Genomic DNA, 25,711 nt, shown 5'->3' with positions numbered 1-25,711 from the left:
ACTAAATCTTTAGTTCCACATAAATTCATATAAATAGTTTAAAAAATTATTTGACCTTTTATTTCATTACAAGAGTCCCTATTGTGGCTTGCTGCTATTGCTGTACTAGAAATAATACAATGCTGAATTAATGTCATAAAAATTGCAGGATTGTGACGAGATAGTGGCATTAAAATCTTCTATTTCAGCAATACCTAGCCCGCCAATTAATACTAAATAATATTTGAAATATTCCTTTTAAATCGTTGTTTATTTAGTATTCATTTTTTGTTTTGCCGTTAAAGAATGTTTACAAAATACCATGCTTATAACAAATAAATAACAAAAAAAATCTTCAGTTTGTCTCATCAATCATCCTCGTTAATGATTAATGTATTTACATTTACAAAATATACTGAATTGCAAAAACATACTAAGAACTATAGTAAAAATTGAAGTTTTTAAATTTCAAGTTATCAAAGCTAACAATGAAAATCGTTAAGATGCAGTTTTTATTTCGACGTTTTCATAAAACACCGGACAATCGCGCGATTCGATTGATTAATGGTCAACCGAATTAAAAATGCAATGAACTAAATGATAACTGCTTTTCGTTATAATCGTTTTAAAAAAATTATTTAAAACGTTTAGGTCATTTTAAAGTGTTTCGAATAACCGTAATCGTCATTTTCAAATCGTTTTTGCCATTTTATTTCATTACATATTTTTTTTTTTTAAGAAAGTTATAGCGTAAAAACGCGACTTAGATTTCTAAATGACCAACATATCTAAATAAACTTTGATCAATGAAAAGAAAAACTAAAAGAAATAGGACACGTGCATTATTTGTATGAGCTAATACTACTTTTGGTTTCCTCATAATGCGCAAATTTTTGTCATTAGGCTTATAATCTTTAAGTTCAAATCTCACAAATACATCAATGAACAATGAAAATAATTTTTTAAATCTTCCCTTCAAATTATGATTAGTGATAAAAAAACAAAACAACAAAAAACACAACGCCAACTCCTTATGTGATAAATATTGTCATATAAGGAGATGGTGTTTTTTTTATCACTAATACGTCAGCAATGAAAGTTAAACTGTTCAAAAAATTGAAAATCTTTTATTTTGATTGAAAGCTTAAAAGTGGGCGCTCATAATTGATTATTCCGATTAAAAATCATAGTTCTTGATAATTGTTTTAACCGCGAAAATTTTAACCGGGACGCTTAATTTTCCATTCATGGTTGAGTTAATCATTTTTTTCGGTTAAAACGATTACATTAGTCGGTTGTCCGGTCATTAGTTTTTACTTTGAGTTCAGTGTTAAGAACATTATTCCACAGAGAATAATCATTGGCATTGTCCGGTTGTCATGAATAATCATTGGCGGTTGTCCGGTCATTAGTTTTTACTTTGAGTTCAGTGTTAAGAACATTATTCCACAGAGAATAATCATTGGCATTTTTATTATCATTGGCATTAAATTGAGAATGAACTCATTTTAAATTGTATTTTAGAACCGCAAATTGTTGCATAGAAGTTTTTAATCTAGACACCGCAAGTCTGACGTCACTTTTTTTAGCTCAGAAAGCGTTGAGAAGGTTTTATTATTTATTTATTTATTTTTTTTATTAGTGTTATTATCTTTCATTCAAATTCAATGTTTACATTCTCATACCAAAAATATCGTTTAAACAAAGACAGTTTTAATTAGTCATGATGGTGTGAAGACGAAATGAAATAATTGTTAAATATGAAGAATAGAATGAACACGGAAGATCCAGTTTTTTTTTATCAAGACAATCAATTTCTCGGAGAAAAAGATTGTGCCAGAATTAGAAAAAACCAATAAAAATTGTACAATGTTTTGTAAGCTACGAGAAAATTTTTAAACTTTTCTTTTAAACTTTTAAAAAAGGTCAAACGAAGTTGATAATGTTGTATTTTCATCATTTTGTGTATTGATTTTGTAAAATAATCTAGTGAAGGTCAATCTTAGATTGACCTTCTATTTTACTAACCAATAAATACCATAATTTAAAAAATTTATAAATCTACATTCCCAAAGTGATTCAGAAGAACAGGGAGAAAATCTTGAGGGAGCAACTTGAAAAACACTTCGTTGTTTATGTTATACAACCAAAGTGGTATCTTTTTAGTAAATCAAAATAGTTTTATTTAAAAAAAGAAATCTCTTATTATTTGAGGAAGTTTCACTCTTAAAAAACGCATAAAGCAAAGTTGTAACTCTTTTTTTTTTGCCCTTTTTTAATTTGAAACTTGTATTCCTTGCAAAATTTAGAATTAATTTTGTTTAAAAAAAAAAAAATGTAGGTAGGGGAAAGGTGCCTATGACTTTTAACGTTGCTCTGAGTCATTACCTGAAAACTTAAAAAAAAATTTTTGACATGGGTGTATTTCTTCTATCATGCAGAATAATAATGAACCTCAGAATTTTCACTATTTGGCTTTTTTATAAGCTTATACCATTAAAAAACACAAAAAAAAACACACAAGTATGCCATCATAGGCAACAAACTGCTCCTATGATGGCACACTTTAAAGAAATTAGACAAACAAGAATTTTTTTTGTTTTTTACTAATGGAAACATAACTTATCAAAAAAAAACAAAATTAAAAATAAATATTTGGTCTATAAGCATAGTTCACATATAAACTTTTTTCTACTTCTCTTTATGCCTGCACATAAAACATGACACTAAGATCTGCATTTTCGACAACAAATTCATGGTTCTCTAGAGCAAGACAGCGAATAAAGTTCATAACAACACAAAAATGCTGTATTCCTTTAATCTCCTCACTGCAGTATTTTTCTTAAACAGTCGTCTTTCTTTTTGTTTTTCTAACAAATATTTCCTTTTCTTTGTTATCTTTTTCTTTTGCCTTATCTTTTAATTCTTGAATATCCGGTGTGGTATTCAGAGGTCCAGTTTTTCCACGTTTTCAATTCAATTTTAGAGGGTGCTAAAGGCACCGGACACAACTTTTGTATACTAGATCTTATCCTTTCGTTGAAACAGAAGATCCAATGCATATGGAAGCTTCTGATGGGGGAGATCTAATTTCCAAATGTATTGGTTTCTCAAACTCTTGTATTTCATCTTTGTTCTTAGCCTGATCACCTCTTTTTATGCGCATTAAAATTTTTTTCAGGCATTTTTTTCAATTCATTTTGCAGACTTTCCTATGATGGCAACTCCTTGGTATGCCATGATAGGAAAGAGTCACCATATTTATTAAAACAAACTGTGTCTACCTTATTCTACACATAGCATTAAAATAAGTATTCTAATAAATGTACAAAGTCTGCAGATGAAATGCATGAAAATTTTACTTCTGTATGATCTATAATAAAATTGTAATCCTAAATATATGAGAGCATTAAAACTACAACACCACATGCGAAAATTTATGTTTGTTGATTACAAAAGCATTATTTATGACTGAGGGACGAATTTTTACCAGAAGTTATGATTTACTTATATACACATGTTGGTCGAATCACTTATGCACCAAAACTAATATTTTTGGAAATATGACCAGTATGCCATCATAGGCGCTATGCCATCATAGGCACCTTTCCCCTACATTAAAACCGTTAATTTATTTCTCAAAAACACAAGGGAAAGAAGACAAACTAGTACTGCTGTGAATTTTGTACCAACGTCATTACACTTATTCCGATTGGTTTAAACTTGTTGAAATAAAATCAAGTCAGTCGATGACATATGTATGCTGACCAAAAATGGCGGAATCGAACGTAAAAGAAAATGATTGGCTTGTTTCTAATTTTTTACACTATTTAATGAAATAATTAGACTATCCTACTAGTTGTCCCATGAAGGAGTGGATACACATTAAACTTAACTATACATTTTATGGTGTTGGACCAATAATTTTGCTTCATTAACAAACACATTTTGTTTTAATTCGCATTGGCAATTAAAACACTAAAGAAAATTATTTTTAGTCAAAGTTGTCGAAAATTGTGTGACGGAGGGGGAAAAGTAACCATGGTACTAATTACACAACCTGTGACACTTTTTACGCGCTGAATGTATTAGATGTTGCTAATTTGTTTTATTACATTTGCAAATTAAACATATAGACGTAATATCAATTAAATTTAGAATTTATTTCCTGTTTTTAATTATATTTTTCTATATTTCTATATTAAATTTTGTAGAGCTTTGTTTTGTTTTACACACATATTCTCTCATATCAACAAAAAGTTTTTTGCATGCATGTTTTTAGAAGACGGTTGGCTACATCGACAGAAGAAAACCTCAAAACCTCCCACTGCCTACAAATATTAGCTTTGTAATCTTAATGAATGTGCAAAGTTGTATAAAATTGCTCAACCCACTTTAATTCGTTATTTGCTGAATAAAAACATGCTTACAAGAGATGGAGTAAAAGTAGGAGGTAGGTCTACCAGAAAAAGTAGGAGGTGTGGATTCTACCAGAAATTAAAGAAGATCTCAACAAGCACACTTGCCCTTCAACTTTAATAAAGCTAAGAGAACTGCAGGCAAATGTTGGTACAACTCTTTTATGAAAAAGCACCTTGTAATGAGTCACATAATACTAAACTTACATCAATTGCTAGGTCTTAGGCTTCAACGAGCAGCTCTCGGTGGGTTTTATGACAACAAATCCACAATAAATATTCACATCAGGGCAAATATTTTTATAATATAGATAAAACTAATTTGTTAACAGTTCAAATTCCAGACATAAAATAAAAGCAGGAAAAGGAAAACGTTTCTCTCCAGTTGCCAAGAAGGTTGCCAAAACCACTGGTGTTTTTTGTATACATGGCTATTTTCTTCCACCAAAAGTAATTTTTAAACATAAAAACATGAAAGACGAGCTAAACTTGAGTCCACCCTCTAGAACACGTTTTTGCAGGTAATGATAGCGGATGGATGATCTCAGAACTGTTTAAAATATGGATTGACTACTTCATAGCTTTCATAAAATTAACAAAGGATTTCCCTATTCTTTTAAATCTAGATGGTCATTTCAGCCATACAAAAAACTTAAATGCCATTCTAAAAGTATCAAATTCTTGGTGAATATCAATGCTGAGTCTTGCTATACATCGCATGCAGCCTCTTGGTATCACTATTTTAAAGCTATTATAAACATATTATGTGCAAGAGTTTTTAAAGTGGCTGCGTATTAACCCCGACAAATGAAAACCCATCTTTTAGGTATAAAATCACCCGTGAGTTGCTTTCCAAATGTTTGTCTTAATGTATAATACTATAAATGGATTTGGTAGACCTGGAATTTGGCTATTAAACCATGATCCATTTGGAGTTCATGAATTCACAGAATTGGCTATTCATAATGAAAAGCTTATTATTTTATTCTTTGGTTAAATGTTAACTCATCCGATATATCACAGCCTTTCAACTCGAGACATCACCACACATTCAAGCTTTGAAATTGCAGACCAATTAATTTGACACAACCATTAAATCAACGCATCATGGTTGAATAAATAAATCACTTCTAAAAGTTAACTGGGCTGAATATGGAATTTTCAAGAAATAGTTCAAGAAAAGTCTTTAGCTGATTTATTAAGACTGCGAGAGATGAACATATGCCACATGTGTTGTTGTGTGTTAACATGTGTTACAATGAGAAACATGACCAAGAAACTCTTTGCACTCAAAAAAGTTTTTAGAGAGAGTGGAGAACATGTTTAACTCAAAAACAATGGCTCAAGAAATAGAACTTATTATTACAAGCAAGTTTACTCAAAGACCAATTGTTCTTCAAAAATCAACTACAGTACCGTATAAAATTACAATATACTTGAATTTTCATCCGTATCATCAGTTATCCTAAAACAGTAGCATGTGTCAGCAATCCCAAAGAATTACAAGTATATTCTTATGAAATACTATTTATCAATTCCCGTGGATTTCAAGACGAAAGCAAAAAAAAACAAAAGAAAAAGAAAAAAGAAAGCACCCGTTGTTAAAATGGGAGTTAAAAAAAAACTAAACCAAAAGCTTAAATAAAGCTTTTACTTACCTGCACCTCCATAAATAAAAGAACAACTGCGAGAAATAAATAAAATCAAATCAAGAAAAAAAGAAAAGAAAAACATAAGGGCAACAAAAGCAAAATCAGAATAAAAAAAAAAAGATCTAAAAAAAATAAAAAGCAGCGTTGGTACTGCGTTATATGGGATGAGGACATTACAGAGGATTTCGTTTAACATTTAATCTTCGGAGCATGGGAGCATGTTGCATACTCATCATCTAAGTAATAAAGTGGGTCGCAAGATTGTTGAATGTGAGTAATGTCAATAAATGATTTTACAAGTGCATAATAAATTATTCTTTAGTTCAATTTACGTGGTGAGTTTACTTTCTTCATACCCTTAGGAACTTGTTAGACTCACAAGTTCGTACCACATCTTGATCTCATGAATTTTCGTCATAGTTCAGCAATAACTGTTTTAATTTACTTACTAACCCCATTCCCCTAATGAAAAAGTTGTCGTATTAGATATAAACCTTCTTCTTTTTTTTTTGTTTGAGAGGAAAAATAGTTCTCTACAACTAATGTATAACTAACATGTTTACTAGTTTATACTTTTTTTATGGGTGACATTTAATGGGTCAGTATTTTTAGTCGGTCAGTATATATACAGTGTCCTCAAAAAAAAATGGGACAGCATGACGTTTTTGTTAAAAGTCATAAAAATCATTGTTGTATCAATTATTTTAAATTTTTTTTTCTTAATTATAAAATTAGAACAAATAATGAACTATACTATTTAATAAAAAAACAAAAATAATTGATTTAACTTTTGTAATTCAACTAAACTGCAGAATTGTTAGAAATCTAACATAAATGAAAAAATTGTATACATTTTTTATAATAAAGTAAAGTTGATTGTACCATTAAATGTTTAAAAATTTTTGGTTTTCAATGTTAGATACTTAATATATTTACACTATTTTAATATTTAAAATGAAAAGAAATTGAAAAAAAAGGACGTGGGCCTCAAATTAACAACAGGTAAAAAAGGGTATCTTTAACATTGTATTTTATATTTCCGATTAAAGCTTTCCTCATTATAAAGTGTTACATGTAATTTTATATTGTTTTTTTGCAAAGTAAAGTTATTTTTAACTTTTCAAAATGACATTTTGACTCAAAAAAGTTTATATTATTTTATTTAAATTAAATTTTTTAACAATTTTATATAATTAGAAATTATAATTAAATGGCAGCAATGGCAAAGTTAAATGCTTTTGATTCTACTACTACAAAAATTCAATCATTAAATAGGTATAAGACATTCATACTTATAGTATTTTGGTATTTAGTTGGAACTATATCATTTGTTTATCAGTTAAAATTCATATTTACCAACTTAGGAAAAAACACGTTTCAGACTTTGATAAAGGAAGAATAATTCAAATGCACAATGCAGATTGGCCTTTGCGTAAAATTTCCAAACAAGTTGGATGTGGTAAATCTACAGTTCAAAGAGTTGTGTCCAGATTTATTTCTCAAAATTCAATTAGCAGAAAGTCAGGGTCAGGAAGAAAGCGAAAAACGACAGAAAGAGAAGATCGATTGATTGTTAGGGAAGTGATGAAGAATCGTAGGATATCAGTGAGTCAGATAAAACAAAATTTAAACCTTGAACACTTATGTAACAATACAATTGTTGCAAGAATAAAGAAAGGTGAAGAGTTTACTTCAGGGTGGCAAACAAAAAAGCCTTTTATAAACGAGAAAAATTGTGTTAAGAGATTAAAATGGTGTAGAGATCATTTAAGCTGGACTTCAGATCAATGGAAACGTGTCATATGGACAGATGAATCACCTTTTGTGCTACAATATGGTAATCGAGGAAGAATTTGGAAAAAAAAAGGTGAACCATATAATCCAGAGTGCACACGTGCCACAGTAAAGCATGACAAAAAAATCATGGTTTGGGGTGCATTTGCTGCTCATGGTGTGGGAAACTTGTACAGAGTTGAAGGAATTATGGATCAACATAAGTACCATTATATTTTAGTTAACCAATTAAAACCTAGTATAACACATCTATTTCCAGATGGAAACTATATATTTCAGCAAGACAATGACCCAAAGCAAACAGCAAAAAAAATAAAAGATATATACAAAAGGCTGGTATACCTACCTTTGAGTGGCCGGCACAATCACCTGATCTTAATCCAATTGAGAACCTGTGGTCTATATTAGATTCTAAACTAAAAGACAGAAAACCTTGTAATGAAGATGAATTATTTTTGACACTTTTAAAAGGTTGGAACTCACTGGAAGTTAGCTTGTTAACAAAACTAGTTGAAAGCATGCCCTATAGATGCCAAGCGGTTATTGATGCAAAAGGTTATGCAACCAAGTATTAAAAATGAATATTATGCTTAAAACTGATTTAATTTCTATTTAGTTGTATCAAGGGAAAATGTAATTGCATAAAGCATTCTATGTTAAACAACATAGATGTAAAAAATTAGAAAACATACTCAATTTTACCATTCTTTTTTAAAAAAGTTGAATTTTCCTATTTTAGTTGATTTTTACTAATTCCGTTGTTTTGTTATAAGTCTAACTGTTTTATTGACTTTTTTTTGTTTTTAATGAAAAATATTGTGTAATAGAAGTAATTATTTGACATATTTTAAAAAAAGTTAAAAAATATTTGACAAAAATTTAATTTTTTTTGCTTTTTTTAAAAAAATCATGCTGTCCCATTTTTTATTGAGGACACTGTATATTTTTTTGTTTTCAGTATTTTATTGAGATGGTCAGTATTTTAATTAATGGTCAGTATTATATATTAACTGTCAGTTAATTAATTTAGTTATCAGTTTTTCAATTAAATGCTCAGTAAATTAACCAAATGGTCAGTTATTTAATTAAAATGGTCTGTGTTTTAAATAAAATGATCTGTATTTTAAATTAAGTGATCTGTATTTTAATTAAAATGATTTGTATTTTAAATTAAACGATCTGTATTTTAAACTAATATTTAATGATTTGTAACTTAAATAAAATGATCTGTAATTTAAATGGAGTATTATGAACTTTGTCCAAAGTAATTAGATAAAATTTACAAATAAGACTAACATTTCTATCTCAGCACTGAACAAAGAAAGTTTAAAAAAATGGAAAACTTTGTTCCAGAATACAAGTCCTCTAGTGAAGAAGAAATTGAGACAATAGAAGAGCAAGCATCATTGAAATCAAGGAAACAGAAACAAAAACGTGAGTGGATAAGAAGTGAAGCATACCCGAATAAGAAGGATGCAATTGTAGGTAAACTGTTTTTCGGTCATCGACAGCTTGGTCTCAGACAGTTAGGTGCCTTACAGTTAGGTCAACAAACTTTTAATAGATGAATCAACTGAAGTAGTTGAATCAACTGAATATTACCTACCTGCAAATGAAGAAATAAAAACTACTCAGACAGAAATAGATTATATCAAAGAAATGAAATGGAAGACTTTTGATCAATTCAAACAAAAAGCTTTTAAAGTCTGGACCTTAACTGTAATCAACAATGAAGAAAATTGGTCACATAGTGTATATAGAGTTGTTAAGATTTCTTTAAGAAACACACGTGTAAACATATTGTCGGTTTTACAATTCGAATGACGTTTTCTAAACCTCCACTAGCAGCAAAAAACATTCCTATTGGTGAAAAAGAAAACGTGAGAAACCAAATAAAGCTGTTAAATCATTACTAAAAGACTGATCACATTTTCATTTTGTTAAATATTTGGAGATCAAATACTTTTCGAAAGTGTATGAATGAAGTTTTTACTAACCAACTTCTGTTTTTACTGACCAAATTTAATTTTTATACTGACAAAACTAAAGTTAAATACTGATCATTTGTTTAAAATACTGACCCAAAATTGTATAGACAGTGGGTGCAAAATGTATCCGACACAAAGGAAAAACTTTATTTAATTAAAGCCTATTCAACAAAATAACATAAACAAACACTACTCTAATGTAATTTTAGATGGGAAATACAAATATCATATCAAAACAACAATATCATTAAATGTTGACTTGATAATTGCAATTTTGTAAAAGTTAAGGTTCAAAAAGTATCCAACACATCGTAAATAAAGAATTTGATTTGCCAATAATTTGTCATCCGTTATGTTTGAGGGAATATTCTAGAATCAGAAAACTTTGGAACATTTTGAACGCAAAAGAACGTCATAGAATCTTTCTTACTGCAGTCATTCATTACCTGACATCTTCATTGGAAGGTGGCCTAAATTTTATGCTCTTCAACAATGCCTAAAACTGCAGAATTGTCTGAATCAACTAGAAAATCAATTATTCAGCTGCACAGAGATGGTTTGGGATATAGAAAAATTTCATCTGTGTTAACCCAGTGGGCATGCATCGTCCACACGACGTTTTACGGACGTCTTACGGACGTCGTGCGGACGATGCATGCCTACTGGGAAATATCCCAATTTCGACAGTTGGCGATACTGTTTGGAGGTGGAAATCCTTCCATCTTTCGACTAGTCTGCCTCGTTCAGGGCGTCCTACAAAAGTGTCTGACCGTACAGCTAGGAATTTAGTTCGAAAAGTATAGAATAATCCTCGACTGACTCGCTCTGAACTGCAAAAGGACTTGCAATCATCTGGGACAAATGTTTGCAAGAATACAATTAGGACAGTTCTTCGAAAGAGAGGATTTCACTCTCGGTCACCAAGAAAAACCCCGCTCTTGAAGGAAATTCACGTAAAGAAACGCCGGATTTTGCTGAAGAGCACTTGAGTAAACCTTCAAGCTTTTGGGATAAAATATTATGGTCAGATGAGACTAAAATAGAGTTGTTTGGTCGGAACTGTGTCAGTCGTGTTTGGAGACAGAAGAACTCTGCGTTTCACCAGAAGAACACCGTCCCAACTGTGAAGTTTGGAGGTGGTAGCATAATGCTTTGGGGTTGTTTCTCTTCTGCAGGCCCTGGGGAATTGGAAATCATAGAAGGAAGGATGAACTCCGAAATGTATCGGGGCATTCTTGAGAGATGTCACGTGAAGTCAGCCGAAAAATTGAACCTTCCTCGAGGTTAGATATTCCAACAAGACAATGACCCTAAGCACACGGCTAGGGCAACTCGTGCATGGTTTCAGGAGAGGGAAATTGACTTGTTGGAATGGCCAAGCCAATCACCTGACTTCAATCCAATTGAAAATCTGTGGCGGGAATTGAAATTGAGGGTACAGGAGAGAAATCCAAGACATCTTATCCAATTGAAAGAAATATGCAAGGAAGAGTGGGCTAAAATTCCAATTAGCATATATGCTAATCTTGTAAACAAGTGTTCCAATCGTTTAGAAGCAGTTTTGTCTGCTAAAGGTCACATGACGAAGTATTGAGTAAGTTTTTTACGGTGTGTTGGATACTTTTTGAACCTTAACTTTTACAAAATTGCAATTATCAAGTCAACATTTAATGGTATTGTTGTTTTGATACGATATTTGTATTTCCCATCTAAAATTACATTAGAATAGTGTTTGTTTATGTTATTTTGTTGAATAGGCTTTAATTAAATAAAGTTTTTCCTTTGTGTCGGATACTTTTTGCACCCACTGCATATACTGACCAAAAAATACTGAATATTTATTTCAAAAAATACTGACCGATTCATCACAAATATTGACCAAAAAATTTGTACTGTTTTTTTATTATTTCAGTTTTATCAAGTGCGTATAAAAAAACAGACCGGAAAATATTGTAAAAAAAGAAAGAGGCCCACAAAGTTTAAATTTAAATTTCCTTTTATTTTCTTCTTTAACCAACTGTTATTCATAACTAATACTAATAAAATAAATATTGTCTTTTTTTTTCTTTAAAAAACTGTACAAAATTGTTAATATTGATCAGTTTAATCACAATTAAGATATTTTCTTTTTTTAAAAAAATTTTACGAAGATCTTAAAGTTAGAAACATAGAAATGCGGGGTCAAAAAGCAGGAAGCGAAGGAATAATTGGCTGATAAAATGTATAAAAGACGGATCTGTTACAGAGAATTGAATGAGATAGGAGAGAAATAGTGTTTTAGAGAACTGGCTATATTTTGCATAAGTCTATATACTTTTTTTAAACAATAAATTTTAACAAGTTCATCTTTTTTTAAAAGCTTTTTGCGTTTCAAAGGCAAATCGAATTCCTCTAAAATATCTACACCAATTAATCGCAAAATTATCGCACCACTTATAAATTCGTGTTTATTGTTACGCCTTTTGTAGGTTTTATTCCATTTCCCTATTTTAATTTCGAAATTATTGCAGCTTTTCATAAATAGCATGTTTTGCTGTAATTAAACCTCACTTCTAAAAGAAAAGTATGCATTGGTTTTAAATTGTTTTAACAGTAGAAAAGATAACTGTTATTTAAACAACACATCTGTTCGCAATGCAGCGTTCATGACGAATTTTAAGTCGTGATGAATGAGTTGCAACTGTTACTTTATCCAATGAAGAATTAAGAAATCACGAACTTGGGCCGAAATATTTTTAACAGCCCGCACAGAGCTTTTTTATTGTTGATGTTGGACGTCTAAATTCTCAACGATGCATAATAGACATTTTAGAACCTTTTGTGGTATCTTTTGCACCGTACATTGGTGATGGATTCCTTCTGATGCTGGATAATGCTGGACCACATACAACACATATTGTTACTATTCAAGTTATAGAGTGGCCAGCTTGCAGTCCAGATATGAACCCTGTAGAGCATCTTTGGGACACAATGAGAAGCCAATATCCACCACCTAACAGTCTAGACGAGCTATGACAAAGTCTTATCTGCGTGGAGGAAGATATCCCTCAAAAAATGATTAGATCTCTAATTGAAAGTATGCCACGGCGCTGTCAGGCTGTAACAAATCAAGAGGTGGTAATTCGGTTATTCTATCACGTACAGTTTTTCTCATAAGATTGCTTGTTAACATGTATGTTGTGCTGAGTTTTTCTCATAAGATTACTGCTGTATTGCCATGTCTTTTCTTTTAGATTACTAAAAAAGTTTAAAAGAGTTTTTCTTTTAACTTATTACAATTAAAAGAACGAGTCGAGCATCAATCATCCGGAAAATATTTTTATTACATTTATAGAAAGTTTACAACAAAAGATCAAGGAAAATAAAATTACCCAAAAGACTCAAAGTTACTTTGGTATCAAACTTGTTGACTAGGATACGGCGTGAACCAATTATGTGTTCGTTTGTTACTTCTGCATGGCCAACATAGCAAGATTTACCTAGAAAAACAGATCAGTTGTTATGAACCCGGTCCGTCTTTCAGTTCTGAGGCCAGTTCTGCATGATGTTGAGACTCCTGTTTTTATTTCACCAACATTTCCAAACATCACAAGCGATAACAGTACAAATGAGGCTAAGTTTGATATTGAAGATAAAGAAGATGCTTCATTTGAAAAAGAATTGGAACAGAATAAGTCACACTTTTTAACCGACCGATCTTAAAAACCTTGTAAGAGACCTTAAGCTATCCACAGAAAAGTTAGAGGTTTTAGGGTGTGACCTAAAGCATTAAAATCTTCTGTTGCCTGGAACCAATAAGTCATTTCAGAACTGGACATGCAACATTTCCCCATTCTATACCAAGGAAGTCAATATCTCTGCACATATATTAATAGTCCATTTCAAGAGTAGTGCCCGACAGCTCTCACCAGACTATTTAGTAACTGGATTTGCAAACATGAAATGCCTTTTTGTTATTGAAAATTTTCTTGGAATCATCGGTCTGACCGATGTTTTTATTAAATAATTGGATATTCGAAAAAGAGGGTTGCAAAATGTCACTTAAAGTGCATTTCCTACATTCACAACTTGACTTCTTTCTCTCCAAACCTAGGTGCAGTAAGTGATTAGAGAAATGATTCCTTTTAGACATCTTGATTATGAAAACCAAGTGTCTAGACTAGGGGTGTCCCGGATAGGTTATCCGGCCGGATATCCGGGCCGGATTTGTATATTATCCGGTATCCGGCCGGATAACAAAATTATCCGGTTGGTTATACCGGATACTTCATGTTTATCAATAATAAGAAAAAAAATTATATAAGCTATTGCTGCAGTCTTAAAGATACACAATTTAACCATGATCAAATCCTTTGGTAATTGACAGAATGACAGAACCTAGAACACAAACTTTAATGTGTTCATCTTTTTGAATAATCTAATAATTAATTAATCTAAATTAAACTAAAAAAATGATTCAATAAAATATTATTCAAATTGAATTAAGAACTAACTGTACACAAGAACTACAGATTTTATCACTCATTTGTAAATTTATTTGCATTATGATGTATAAACAACAACATTTCTCTGCGTTGAGGTAACAGCCTTGATCGCTTTTTCTCATAAATATTTCCATATTCAGAAAACAATCTCTCTGAAAATACAGAAGATGCTGGTGGTGCTAATAATTTAAGGGCTAAATCTTTTAGCAGCGGAAACTTTTCTTCATATTTCCAATAATTTAAAGCATTGTTTTTATCTATAATAGATTAATTAAAGAAAACATCAACTTCTTGAGCAGCTTGTACAAGAGAGACTTGATCCGAGTTTATATGACCATCATTTTCTGAAAAATAATTACAAATGAAATTACAAAATAGGAATTTTGTAATTATATTTTATGAAATAAGATAAAATTGGCAAAGCAATTTTCATAAACAACTTACAAAACTTTTAGAAGTATTAAATAAATATAACACTAACATCTGTTGTCGATAATATACAGTAATATGTTATAATAAAATAATAATTAAATGAATTTTGATAATAATAATAAGAAAAATTGATATTCTTATTTAGTTTTTGATAATAATAATAAAAATTGATATTCTTATTTAGTTTTTAAGTACTATTAAACGACAAGTTTGTTGTAAAATTTCTTACAAACAGAAAAAAGTTCTTACCTCCATTTCCTTCATATTCGGCAAGTTCTAAAAAGCAAGAATCAAAGTCATTCTCTGTCAAATCAACTTTCTTTTTTTTGGCGCTTGGTGTTAAATTATTGGAACAAGTAGCAATATTAATAACTTCTGGTGAAAGCTCATTTTTATTTTGTTGATTTTTCACTACAGCCTCTAATAGCATTGATCTTGCTTGCTCTCTTTTATCAATAGGAAGAAATTTGAGCTTGTAGTGAGGATCAATAATGGTGGATAAAACATATCTCTCATCATTTGTAATATCTAGATTATCTTGAGAAAAGAATCTCTTATTTAAAGATGCTAAAAGATGTTTCGTTATTTGAACTGTATCATCTTTTTGATCAACTTTTGATAAAAATCTTTGTAAAGTACATTTATTTGGAACAACTGTTGACAAACTACAAACATCAGAACTCATAAACTTAGTAAGTTCATAAAAAGGTTTCAAAATATGCAATAGACTTTCAATGAATTTCCAATCATTTGATGTGAATGTTGGCAGCTCATTATGATCAGCTAAATATATTTGAACTGCTCTTTTAAGTTTCTGAAGTCGTTCTAACATTAAGTATGCACTATTCCAACGAGTGGGGACATCATGCACTAAAAGTAGAGGTGTTTCATTTTGTTGTTGTTGTAACAACTTAAATTCTGTACATGCCTTTGATGAATGATTAAAATGGCCTGCTATCCTACGTGCTTTAGCTAACAAATCTATTACTAATCTTTGGGATAAAACTGCATCCTTAATCACAAGCTGTAATAAATGAATTGTGCAATGAACTGATGTTATTTGAGCAAGTTTACTTCCTAGAGACATGTTTGCAGCACCATCTTTAACTAAAAGATGTCTTCTTTTTGAATTAATTTCCCAGCTTTCTAACATATTGATGAACTTTCCAGCTATATTTATTCCTGTGTGAGATTCTGGAAAATGTGAAGCATAGAGTACAGCATGTTTGCGTTCAAAAGTATTTTTTATCCAGTGTCCTGATAAAGAAATAAATGTTTCATTAGATGAGGAACAAGTCCAAATATCAGAAGTGAAACTTATGGACTGTGCTTTTGTAATTTCATTAAAAACTTTCTTCTTTATATCATCATACAATTGAGGAAGAGCATTCTCTGAAAAAAAATGTCTGCTTGGGATTAAATACCTAGGCTGTAAATGAGCCATTAAACCAATAAATCCATCATCTTCAGTAATACTGAATGGTTGGTTATCTAAAGCGATCATCATGGCTATTTTTTTTATGTATTTGCTTTGACTTTTCATTATTAATATCCCATATCTTTTTTGATGAAACACTATCTTCAATAGACATTTGTTTTTTCATTTCACACATTTTCTTTAAAATTAGCATGCTACCTTTTGAACGTTCTTGTGGAATTGAAGATGCTGAAGGTTCAATATTATTTTCTCTTTCCTCTTCATATAGTTTTAAATGAAACTTTTTGGGGTGATTGTGCAGTGGAGTTGTAGAAAACAATTTTTGACCAGAATTATTAGATCCCCTGCTTATCTGCTTTCCACATGGAATGCAAATTGCTATCGATTCAGAAGGATCATTTATTTTGAAAAGCTTCCAAACAAAACTTGTCATTGTAGAATCTTTACCGTTGTGATATTTTGGAATAATTGGCTTAAAAAAGTACCTGTTATAGGTTTTGTAAATAAAAATTATCCGGCCGGATAATTTTAAGATATCCGGTATCCGGCCAGATATTTAAAACAAGCTATCCGGGACACCCCTAGTCTAGACCGATCTGACCACGATAACTTTCAGTTGAATTTAACGCCTGGAGACTTAATTGCAATTACAAAAGAAAATCCAGAGCCTTGAAACGTTTTTAGTTCCCTAGACCTCAATATGGACTGTTAAATGGTTAGTATGTATTATCCCTTATTTCATGTTTTCTTGTGTTTTTATTGAACCTGTTACATAGGACTGATAGTTAAACAGTACCCAATCAGATATCCTTTAATTTCCTTTTGAATCTTAACGTTTTTTTTCTAACGAAGTAGCAGTACTCTGAGTTCAGTTTTGGAATCAGATGGTTAGAATTAGGAGCACATGATCTTATCTCAAGCATTTTACACTTATTGAACAGTGTTGTAAAAAGTTTCGTTTAAAATCGAGTGTTTAAGTTATGATTTTTCAAAATTAACAAATCTGAAAGATGTCATGTAACATTTTAAGACTTTAGCAGAACTGCTATAAAAAAACATCCTATTAAAAAAGGTCTGTAAACAAACTTTTGTCCTGGTACATCAAGTAATGACAAAGTCATTGACCTGATTTCAGTCAGAAAGACAAAAACCAGATGAAATGATTTTATGATGTGACGAGGTTTTAAGTGTAATTAAATTAGTAAAACAAAGTATCGGAGAGAAATTTATTCAAAGAAGATCTTTAAATTATTCCTTGGTGGCTCTTGTATATATCTTCTGAGCATGGTGTACAGAAATTTCTTTGATGTGTCCCTTTTCTTTCATTTCATTAAGAGCAGCACGTGCAAGTGACAGACGAACCTTCAGACGCTCTGAGACAACTGATGGCGTAATAAGTTTATAGCTAGGAACTTCTTTGTAGAATTTCTCATAAGTTGCTTTATCAAAAAGTACCATGTTGTTCAACTTGTCTCTGACTTTTCCTTTAGACCATTTCTGAAAATAAAAGTTTTCAAACTTGCAGAGCATGATAAAAGGAATCAAATACTTATAATTGTCACCATATTACAAGTCATTTTAAATGGAAATCCCCTTATATTCAATTATACGAGAACAACTTATCCATGTATATTTATCACAATTATCACAATGTCTATTGTGATTTTTTATCAAATTTTTGCCCATTGAAGATAACTACTGCTTAACAAATAATTTAAAACATCAACATGTTGTGTATAAATAGTTTAAAATATCTGCATGTTGTATATAAAATATAAAGCTTACAAGTGTTTGACTATTGAAATTAAAAAATCAAGTTTACCTTCTTTTTGGCTTTACCACCACCACCACCAGATGGTTTGGGTTTTTGAGCTTTGGCTGGTGCCTTAGAATCTTTATCACTCTTCTTAGGAGGCTATAAAACAAACTAAGAATTAAAAATATATAAAAATAAAGTAAATATAAGTTTAAATCAAAGTTGTTATCAGGTGACTTATCTAATAATTTTATTTCTTATTTTAAATTTTAGAATAGCTTTATAGACTTATATTCTATAACCATGCAGTAAATTTACAAGATTTAGGCTTTCTTGATAGTAACATTTTTATGATTGAAAACAGTGCTGAAAGTCAATAACAAACTATGATGAAAAATAGACAAAACTTCATTGATAAGCAGAAAAATAAGACCTATTAAAGAAGAAATACTAAGAAAACTACGAGTTTACTGACCATCACGGCAGCCTTTTCGCCTCAACAATATTAAAAGACATTATTAACATGCGTTAACTTTATGAAACTTGAATTTTCATTACCAGACCTCAAAATGGTAACCACTTATCCAATAAGAAACAGATTTTTTGATCTAAAATTTAAAAATCTACTAGAACATAATATAAAAAGAATTCAATTATTTTTTACTTTTTTTAGGTAGCACGAATGTATAAACTTGCAACAAGGCACATTGAGTTTAGTTTACTGCAGGAGTTTTTTTTGTGAAGATTATTATTCAACTCAATTTTTCAATAGAACTGAAAAGATACTGATAATAATATTTAAAATCTTTATTGATAATTTATAAATTATTATGTTGCAACTGAATATTAGCTGCAACTTTCTGCTTTAATTTAATTTATGAAACGTTGTTATGAAAAAGTGTTAGATTTTACGGCTCTAAGTTTCCATTTTATTGTAATGAAGATCAGCCTTTATTTCTCTCACTTACCTAACGTGACACTTTTTACAACTAATTAATCAAACCCTTATAAATGAAGTACGTTTAGGTTCAAAAGTTGATTACTTCAAAATTTTCAATCACATGTTATTAACGACTAGTAAAAAAAAATTTAACTTGATCTATTTGGTGTACATCCTGATGAGAAAATCAACGCTTTAGGGGATTGGGCCAAATATCCTTAAAAGTTCTAATATGGAAAGAGATATTGACTGTAACTTTACAAGAATGCTATACACTCATGTCTATTTGATCAACCTTGAGTTATGCATATACTTATGTGATTCTTCCACCAGAAATAGGATACCATTTTAATTAATTGCTGAGCAACTTTTTTTCAGGAGAAAAGGTTACAAATTTGGCCCAATTTCCTAAAAAGTTGGTTTTCTTATCAGGATGTACACCAAATAATTAATCATCTTCAGAGTTGAGTCTTTTTATTAGACGTTAACAATATGTAATTGAAATCTTTAAAGGAATCATCTTTTCAAACTAAATATACTACATTTGACTTGTTCAAACTTATCTTGAAATTAATTAATGTGGGACAAGTATGTATTAGAAGGATGGGTTTTTGGGATAGCCCCAGGTCTTAGCATGTATTCTCAGTAAAAAGTTATATGCTACAGTTGCTTGTAAAACAAAAAAATTAAATAATATTGATTCACAAAATGACTCACAAATTTCTGTCTCCTTCAATGTTAAAATTTTGCTGTGTGCCTAAAATTAGAAGAACTAATTGAATGCAAAAATAAGATGGTTTATTTAAATCTTTCAATGAGTCATACATAGTCAATTCCAGAATTCATGGAAAGATTTTAAGGGAAACTAAATTGATTGAAAGAATTTATATATTTACAGTTTTTTTTCTAAATGGCAGTTAGTCTTTTTTAGTGATATTAAATAAAAGCAGATATTTTTGGAAATATTTTTTTAGGTTTTATTTGTTTTGTCTTCTTAATTCAACAATTTTACTATTAGGAAATTTTTTATTTATTTTCAATTTTACAATTCAACTTTTTTTTTAAACTGGATGTTTAGTAATATTATTCAATGCATTTTATTTTTATTTTGCAAGTATGCAGTTGCTGTGTCAATTTAGTAATATGTATTCTTTTAGTCATACCCATCAATAAAGTTTTTTTTAAGAATATAAAATGGCTGATGCAGAGGATTTTGCAGGGCTGGATCTAGAAACATACAGCCCATTTGCAATAAGAAATAATTTAGGTGTTGTTGAGTATTGTCGTGCATTCTTGGCAGTGGTGTCAGGTTCTGCTGCTGGAATCCTTGGGTTAACTGGTTTAAATGGGTTTGCATTTTATATTCTTGTGTCGCTGTTAATGTCAATTTTGCTTGGTTTAAAAACACAGTCAAAAAGTGAACGTTATTTTGTGAGTAAATGGCATTTGCTTACAAATGGTGTGTTCGGTGAACTCTTTACATATTTACTTGTATGGACATTTATGTATGGAATGATACATGTGTTTTAAAAATGTAATTTAGTATATTTATTCATTGTCAAATTCTTTCAACTACAACAGCAAATAAATTAAGCCTCTTTAATGTTTCATAACATTTCTGCAAAATTAAAAGCAACCCAAAGTGTATTTACATTATAATTATAAAATTAATATAAAAAAAAGTACTATATATATTGGTATCATGGTATGATTCTACCATCTGCAGAAGATTTTACATATTTTGCAAATGCCACCATTTGATATAATTCAGTAAACAATCCATATTTTGTTAATAATTATCTATTTTTTGTTATTATTTAAAATATTTTTTAAACTTTGGTTATTTGGATGTTGTAATTTTTTTGTTTTTGTTTTTAGCATTAGAATATTTAAAACATTTAAAAAAAAGCATTTTAAATTGGAATTATATTGTTGCTTCCCTCAATTCCATCCCATATTAATCTTCCCTCAATATTCCCATATTATGATAGTATTCAAATTTGTCATATCATATAGTTGTATTGTATTTTGGTTTAAATTCAAAAAAAATAAAAGTTCAATTTCAGTAGTAAAAGAAAAAATCTGAAATTAAACCATTAAAAATCTGCCATAAAAAAAATCTAATAAAAAATTAACTTATCTAATGATATTTTACAATATGTTTATATAATGAAAAAGAAAAAGAACACAGATTGTTGTAAAAATTCAAGACGAAAGAACAAATTAGGCTAAATTTCTAAATTGCTTATGCTTTATTTTTATTTTCATTATTATTATTATTAATGCTCTGACTTTCACTTTGAATTTTTGTAGTAGAAGCAAGATAATATAGCTCTGAAACCAAACTGGACTTTATTTATTTTGAAGTAATATAAAGAGATTTGATCGATTGACAGAAAAGCAGGAAGTGGAAAAAAGAAAGGATTTAAAGATAAATATAAAGCAAAATCATTTGATCCATAAATCAAATGTTCAGATCCATTCCATGTCAGCCGCAGAGAGATCTTGCTAGAAAAATGCAGCTAAGCTTTGATGGGAAAAGAACTTAAATTTCAAGAATGTAAAGCTTTTCATAGAAAGAAAACTACAAAGCGATCCACTGATGGAGAAATTCGTTGTTCAAAAAACCTATATAAACTTTTAAGACCAGAAAACTTGTGCATAATTAAAGACAATGAAACCTATTGCAAATAGAACTTTTCACAATTTCCAGGCAAGCAATATCTTTATCAGTCAAATATTAGATCTGTCGCCAACAATCTGCTCCTACGTTTGAAAAGTGCACCGTCAAAATGGCGTCAAAATTGGTACCAAAGGAAGCAAATTGTCCTGAGCAGCGAGTTTAAGAAATTTATTGCTCAATTATAGTCATGAAAAGAGTTTAAGGTGGAGCTTTGATATAATATAAAAGGTTATTGAACCAAAAGCAGTTTATGCGCATTTCGCTCAGTATCTTAACGTTTTAAAAGAAGTTTGTATACTTTTGAACATAACAATTTTATCGAGTTATTTCTGCTGGTAAAAAAAGCAAAAACGTTTAATCCATAATGATATTTTTTTTATAATTATTTTTTTAGTATTAGAGAATTTTGCCAACAAATGAATCTTTCTTAATTTAAAAGAGTTGCAATCCTAAGTACACCCCTTTACAAAATGGTTTTAACAATCTCTGAAGCATCTTTAGTTCTAAAGTATGTTTTAAAATTCTCAATACTTCAGCTTTAAAAATTGATTATTTCCTTAAAGTATGTAAATTTACGTCACCGAAAATTGAAAAAAACAAAACACTTTTGATATCTTTTTTTTTTTTTTTTAAGAGATAAAGTTAATCATGCATTGCAAATTTATCTAAAAATAATATATATAAATATAAAAAGAATTTTCTGTAGAAAGATGTTTCTTTAAACCGTTTTAAACAAAAGCTACACTCCGAAAACGAGGCGTTTTTGAAATTGAATCCAAACAAGAACAAAATGTTGTTAATCACTTTCGCATAGAAAATGATCCAAAATCGACCGTGTATGATATACTGCAACGAAAGGAGAACAGTATAGGACCAGAACGAAAGATCGGAAGTGGTCGGACTGCAAGAAAAATCGATTGGTAAGAAGGATGGTATTTCACACCGTAGCTTGGCCAAGAGATTTAATGTTTCCCAGCAGCATATATTCAGAATTATTAACAAAAAGACGAGTATTGTTATCGTAAAAAAACTTAAGCGCCATAAAGAACATTGGCTTAGAAAGTGGCCGTGCGTCCTAAGTGTCGAAAATTGGTTGCACTTTCTCGGAAAAAAATTGTGATCATTGACGACGAGTTGTAATTTCCTTTAAGCAACACCGATTTTTCTAGCAACGCAGGGTATCATACTTCTGATCCCAATGCAACGCCTAATGAGGTCAAGATCAAAAGAAAAAGAAAATATGAACCAAAATGAATAGCTTGGATAGCCTTGCCTGAGAAAGGAGTCTCAAAGCACTACATTGCTCTTTCGGGCCACGCATTCGATAAGAATGCGTATATCAATTAGGTTTATAAAAACGGCGAAATTGCGTTCTGGCCTGATCCATTCAAACAAAGTGCAAAAAAAATTACCTATCTGGCGAAGTATCGAATTTCTTCCAAGTTAAAAAAAAACCTTGCTGAAGTGTCCGAATTGCATCCGATAGAGGATTTTTGAACTGAAATTAAAAAATTGGTGCATGCAAATAATTGGCAAGCTGAAAATCTCAGCCAACTAAGAAATCGAATCGAATATTGAATGAAAAAAATAGACCAAAATTGCGTACATAGGCTTATAAATATCCAAAAACGCGGAAAACTCTACAAATCACCACTTAAAAAGCAAAATAAACAACCTATTTAACTATGAAAAAACATTTACAAACTTATGCACATAAAATAAATATTCCGATAAAAATTTTTATCACTTATTTCCTAAATGTAAAACAAAAAATATGCATGAAAAAGAGTTAAATTGTATGTTAGTTTATGTTAATATGCTAGTTTATAATAAAAATAAATGACGTGAGTCACAAAAAAAAATTTTTCCGTCGCTGCTAATTACCGCTGATCACTTACGACAACTAACGATCACAAATTAAATAAAATGTTAAGCATCAAAAGGAAAAAATTCAATCAAAGTTTGGTTATGTTTTATTGTTGACAACGCATTTTGTGCTTGAAACATATTTGCATACAGTGATGCCGCTAACCGTAGCACATTTTTGAACGAGGACTGTCGTGCAAATAACGGAGGCTCCTGTTCTATCTGCGTAAACTCGAGATCCACTAAATTCAAGAGTAAAAAGTAATATTGTCAAAGAAACTATGGTAATGCCAAAAAATCGAAACATCTCTTTCATTACTGTGAATCAAGCAGCAATACGACAGCGAAACTTAAAGCTGATTTATCCACGTAATTTTATTACTTTTTGTAGCATAAAATTTATATTAATTTCACCAAGTAGTGTAATTGAACTTCAAGATATCACTGTCGACTATGACATCAGGGTATTTATACTTGAACCATGAAACCTCCAAATATAATCAATACTCAACAAAACGTATTACTATAGTTACTATAACTATAGTTACTCGGAAAGCAATCAGTATCTGATATTACACTTAAACAGTTATTTGTAATACCATTACATTTGGAAAACATTAGTGTCGACTATAGCAACAATTAAACAGGTAGACAATAACACCGCATAGCTAATATTACCGGGAAGCATTCTGCTCCTGAAATAGTGTCTCATTACTAAACAAGAAACGGAGGAAGAAAATCAGTAATCAAAAATCACTTATCTTTGATCAGAAATATTAACACTGATCAAAGAAAAGTACAGATTACGACAATCAAAAAATAAATAAGTCAAGTAATAAAATAAAATAAAATCTTAAAGGTATTTGGTTAAAAGATTGAAACTTTAAGTAGTTTAGTAGTTTAAATATTGAGTTTAGATATTTAAAAAATAGATCAAAAGGTTACTAAATGAACAAAAAACATTTTTAGTAAAAACTCAGATAATCAATTTTTTAAAATTAGAAATGTACACTTAGAAATGATGTTGAAAAAAAATTTTTATCGAGTTGAGGTTCTTAAGAGTAAAATGGCTAGTTTAACAATTATTGCAGCCTTAACATTGTTAATAGCATCCAAGAGCTTTTCTCTGCATTGGCTTGGATAGTCTCGCGCACACCTCGCATAACAAACATATGATTAATGATGATGTCCAGGGGATTTTGCAGGTGTTCATTTTTCAAAATTTATTCAAAATGGCGTTTCGCTTTTCTTAGAGGGGTCTTAGAAAACCTGGAATTTATGGCATATTTTTTTGCTATGATTTTGGGTTGAGTCCAAAAAACTTTCTCCCGTGTAATTTTTGTTTAAACGCGTGTAACAATTAAAATGATAGTAAATTTAAGTTTTCAAAACCCAACAACAAAACCCAACAACAAAAACAACAAAACCCAACACGATATTTTCTCCAGCAACAGCTGATAAAGTTTGATATGATTTTGTAAAAAGCTTCTAATTTTAAATAATTTCAGTGCCTTACAGTCTGCATCCTCAGATTTATTTGACAGTTCTTTTTTTTTATTTTTTTTTTTTATTAAAATACAGAATATAAGAACATAAGAAATGTTAAATAGAACAACTTAACAGTGAAACTCTTTCTTTCTTTTTTTTTTTTTTTAGATTGTTTGAAAGACGTCATGTAGATGTTGGAGCTTTAATGCCAATTTTCAAATACAAAATCATTTAAAATTTTTAAATACTTTTTATAACAAGTCTTTTAGTCAAAAATTATTTGTGATTTGTATTTTTTTTTTTAATGCTTTTTTTATTTTTGTTATTTAAATGCATTTTCCTTTTTTTAATCTATTTACATTAATATATTGTATGTTAATATATTATACATTAATATATAGTATATTAACAAATTATACATTAATATGTTCTATATTAATATATTATACATTAATATATTCTATATTAATATATTATATATTAGTATAGAATATATATTTATTAATTACATTTAAATATCGTTAATAATATATAAGAGAATTTTCTTGGTATTTATTTAAACAGTATTTATTTAAACATTGCTGTTTAAATATTTTTAGAAACTACAAACTTTTAGCAAAAGTAATGTGAGTGGAAAAAACGGCCAGTGAAATTTCAGTACTTGAGCCACGATAATTAAACAAGATAAAGCACATTGAAAGCATCCATTTTGAGAAATATGTTACGGACAGTAACCAAGGAAACTCAAAAGTAAAATTGAAAAGTGGGGAAATTTAAACACCAATATATAAAT

The 25,711-nt window shown here is 29.9% G+C and overlaps 4 protein-coding genes and 1 long non-coding RNA gene across 6 annotated transcripts in view; 3 read left to right on the top strand and 2 right to left on the bottom strand.

Annotated features, from left to right (window-relative positions):
* Positions 1 to 1,458: 1,458 nt before the first annotated feature.
* On the top strand, positions 1,459 to 6,004 carry LOC149881649 (uncharacterized). The gene is made up of 2 exons (XR_016445139.1): positions 1,459 to 1,587; positions 4,262 to 6,004. It is a non-coding gene; the product is annotated as an uncharacterized LOC149881649 (long non-coding RNA).
* A 975-nt stretch (positions 6,005 to 6,979) lies between these two features.
* LOC149881646 (uncharacterized) overlaps positions 6,980 to 25,711 on the top strand; it is a 74,796-nt gene continuing 56,064 nt past the window's right edge. Inside the window, exons 1-3 of one of the 2 annotated variants that reach the window (XM_090066793.1) lie at positions 6,980 to 7,051; positions 7,247 to 7,324; positions 7,414 to 8,781. In XM_090066793.1, the coding sequence (XP_089922919.1) occupies positions 7,260 to 7,324; positions 7,414 to 8,251 (903 nt within the window). In that variant the 5' untranslated portion in view covers positions 6,980 to 7,051; positions 7,247 to 7,259 and the 3' untranslated portion in view covers positions 8,252 to 8,781. Of the gene's footprint in view, positions 7,052 to 7,129; positions 7,325 to 7,413; positions 8,782 to 25,711 lie in introns of those variants that run through there. The other variant, XM_090066792.1, reaches the window with a different exon arrangement.
* LOC149881648 (zinc finger BED domain-containing protein 4-like) lies at positions 14,344 to 16,739 on the bottom strand. The gene is made up of 2 exons (XM_090067416.1): positions 14,997 to 16,739; positions 14,344 to 14,659 (listed from the first exon to the last, which is right to left on the bottom strand). Exons 1-2 carry the CDS (start codon positions 16,288 to 16,290, stop codon positions 14,583 to 14,585), a joined length of 1,371 nt encoding a protein of 456 aa, XP_089923542.1. The 5' UTR covers positions 16,291 to 16,739; the 3' UTR covers positions 14,344 to 14,582.
* On the bottom strand, positions 17,398 to 18,514 carry LOC145191168 (small ribosomal subunit protein eS25-like). The gene is made up of 3 exons (XM_080068166.2): positions 18,417 to 18,514; positions 18,008 to 18,100; positions 17,398 to 17,682 (listed from the first exon to the last, which is right to left on the bottom strand). Exons 1-3 carry the CDS (start codon positions 18,417 to 18,419, stop codon positions 17,434 to 17,436), a joined length of 345 nt encoding a protein of 114 aa, XP_079924292.2. The 5' UTR covers positions 18,420 to 18,514; the 3' UTR covers positions 17,398 to 17,433.
* Positions 20,013 to 20,419, top strand: LOC145191169 (ER membrane protein complex subunit 6-like). Its single transcript, XM_080068168.2, has one exon. The coding sequence runs from the start codon at positions 20,076 to 20,078 to the stop codon at positions 20,409 to 20,411; it is 336 nt and encodes a 111-aa protein (XP_079924294.1). The 5' UTR covers positions 20,013 to 20,075; the 3' UTR covers positions 20,412 to 20,419.

This window comes from Hydra viridissima, unplaced genomic scaffold (assembly GCF_058129835.1).
Source record: "Hydra viridissima isolate aposymbiotic clone 2 unplaced genomic scaffold, HvirCarnegie_v1 scaffold_11, whole genome shotgun sequence".
NCBI classification, from domain to species: Eukaryota; Metazoa; Cnidaria; class Hydrozoa; order Anthoathecata; family Hydridae; genus Hydra; species Hydra viridissima.
Note: the sequence above shows the minus strand (reverse complement) of the source record. Positions and strands in the feature narration are given on the sequence as shown.

Bases quoted from the DNA above. Each gene is read 5' to 3' on its own strand.
- LOC145191169 (XM_080068168.2), top strand. From the start codon at position 20,076: ATGGCTGATGCAGAGGATTTTGCAGGGCTGGATCTAGAAACATACAGC.
- LOC149881648 (XM_090067416.1), bottom strand. From the start codon at position 16,290: ATGAAAAGTCAAAGCAAATACATAAAAAAAATAGCCATGATGATCGCT. The intron at 14,660-14,996 runs GTAAGAACTTTT...ATTATTTTTCAG, and splicing joins CGAATATGAAGGAAATGGAG to AAAATGATGGTCATATAAAC.
- LOC145191168 (XM_080068166.2), bottom strand. The intron at 17,683-18,007 runs GTAAACTTGATT...TTTTATTTTCAG, and splicing joins GTGGTAAAGCCAAAAAGAAG to AAATGGTCTAAAGGAAAAGT.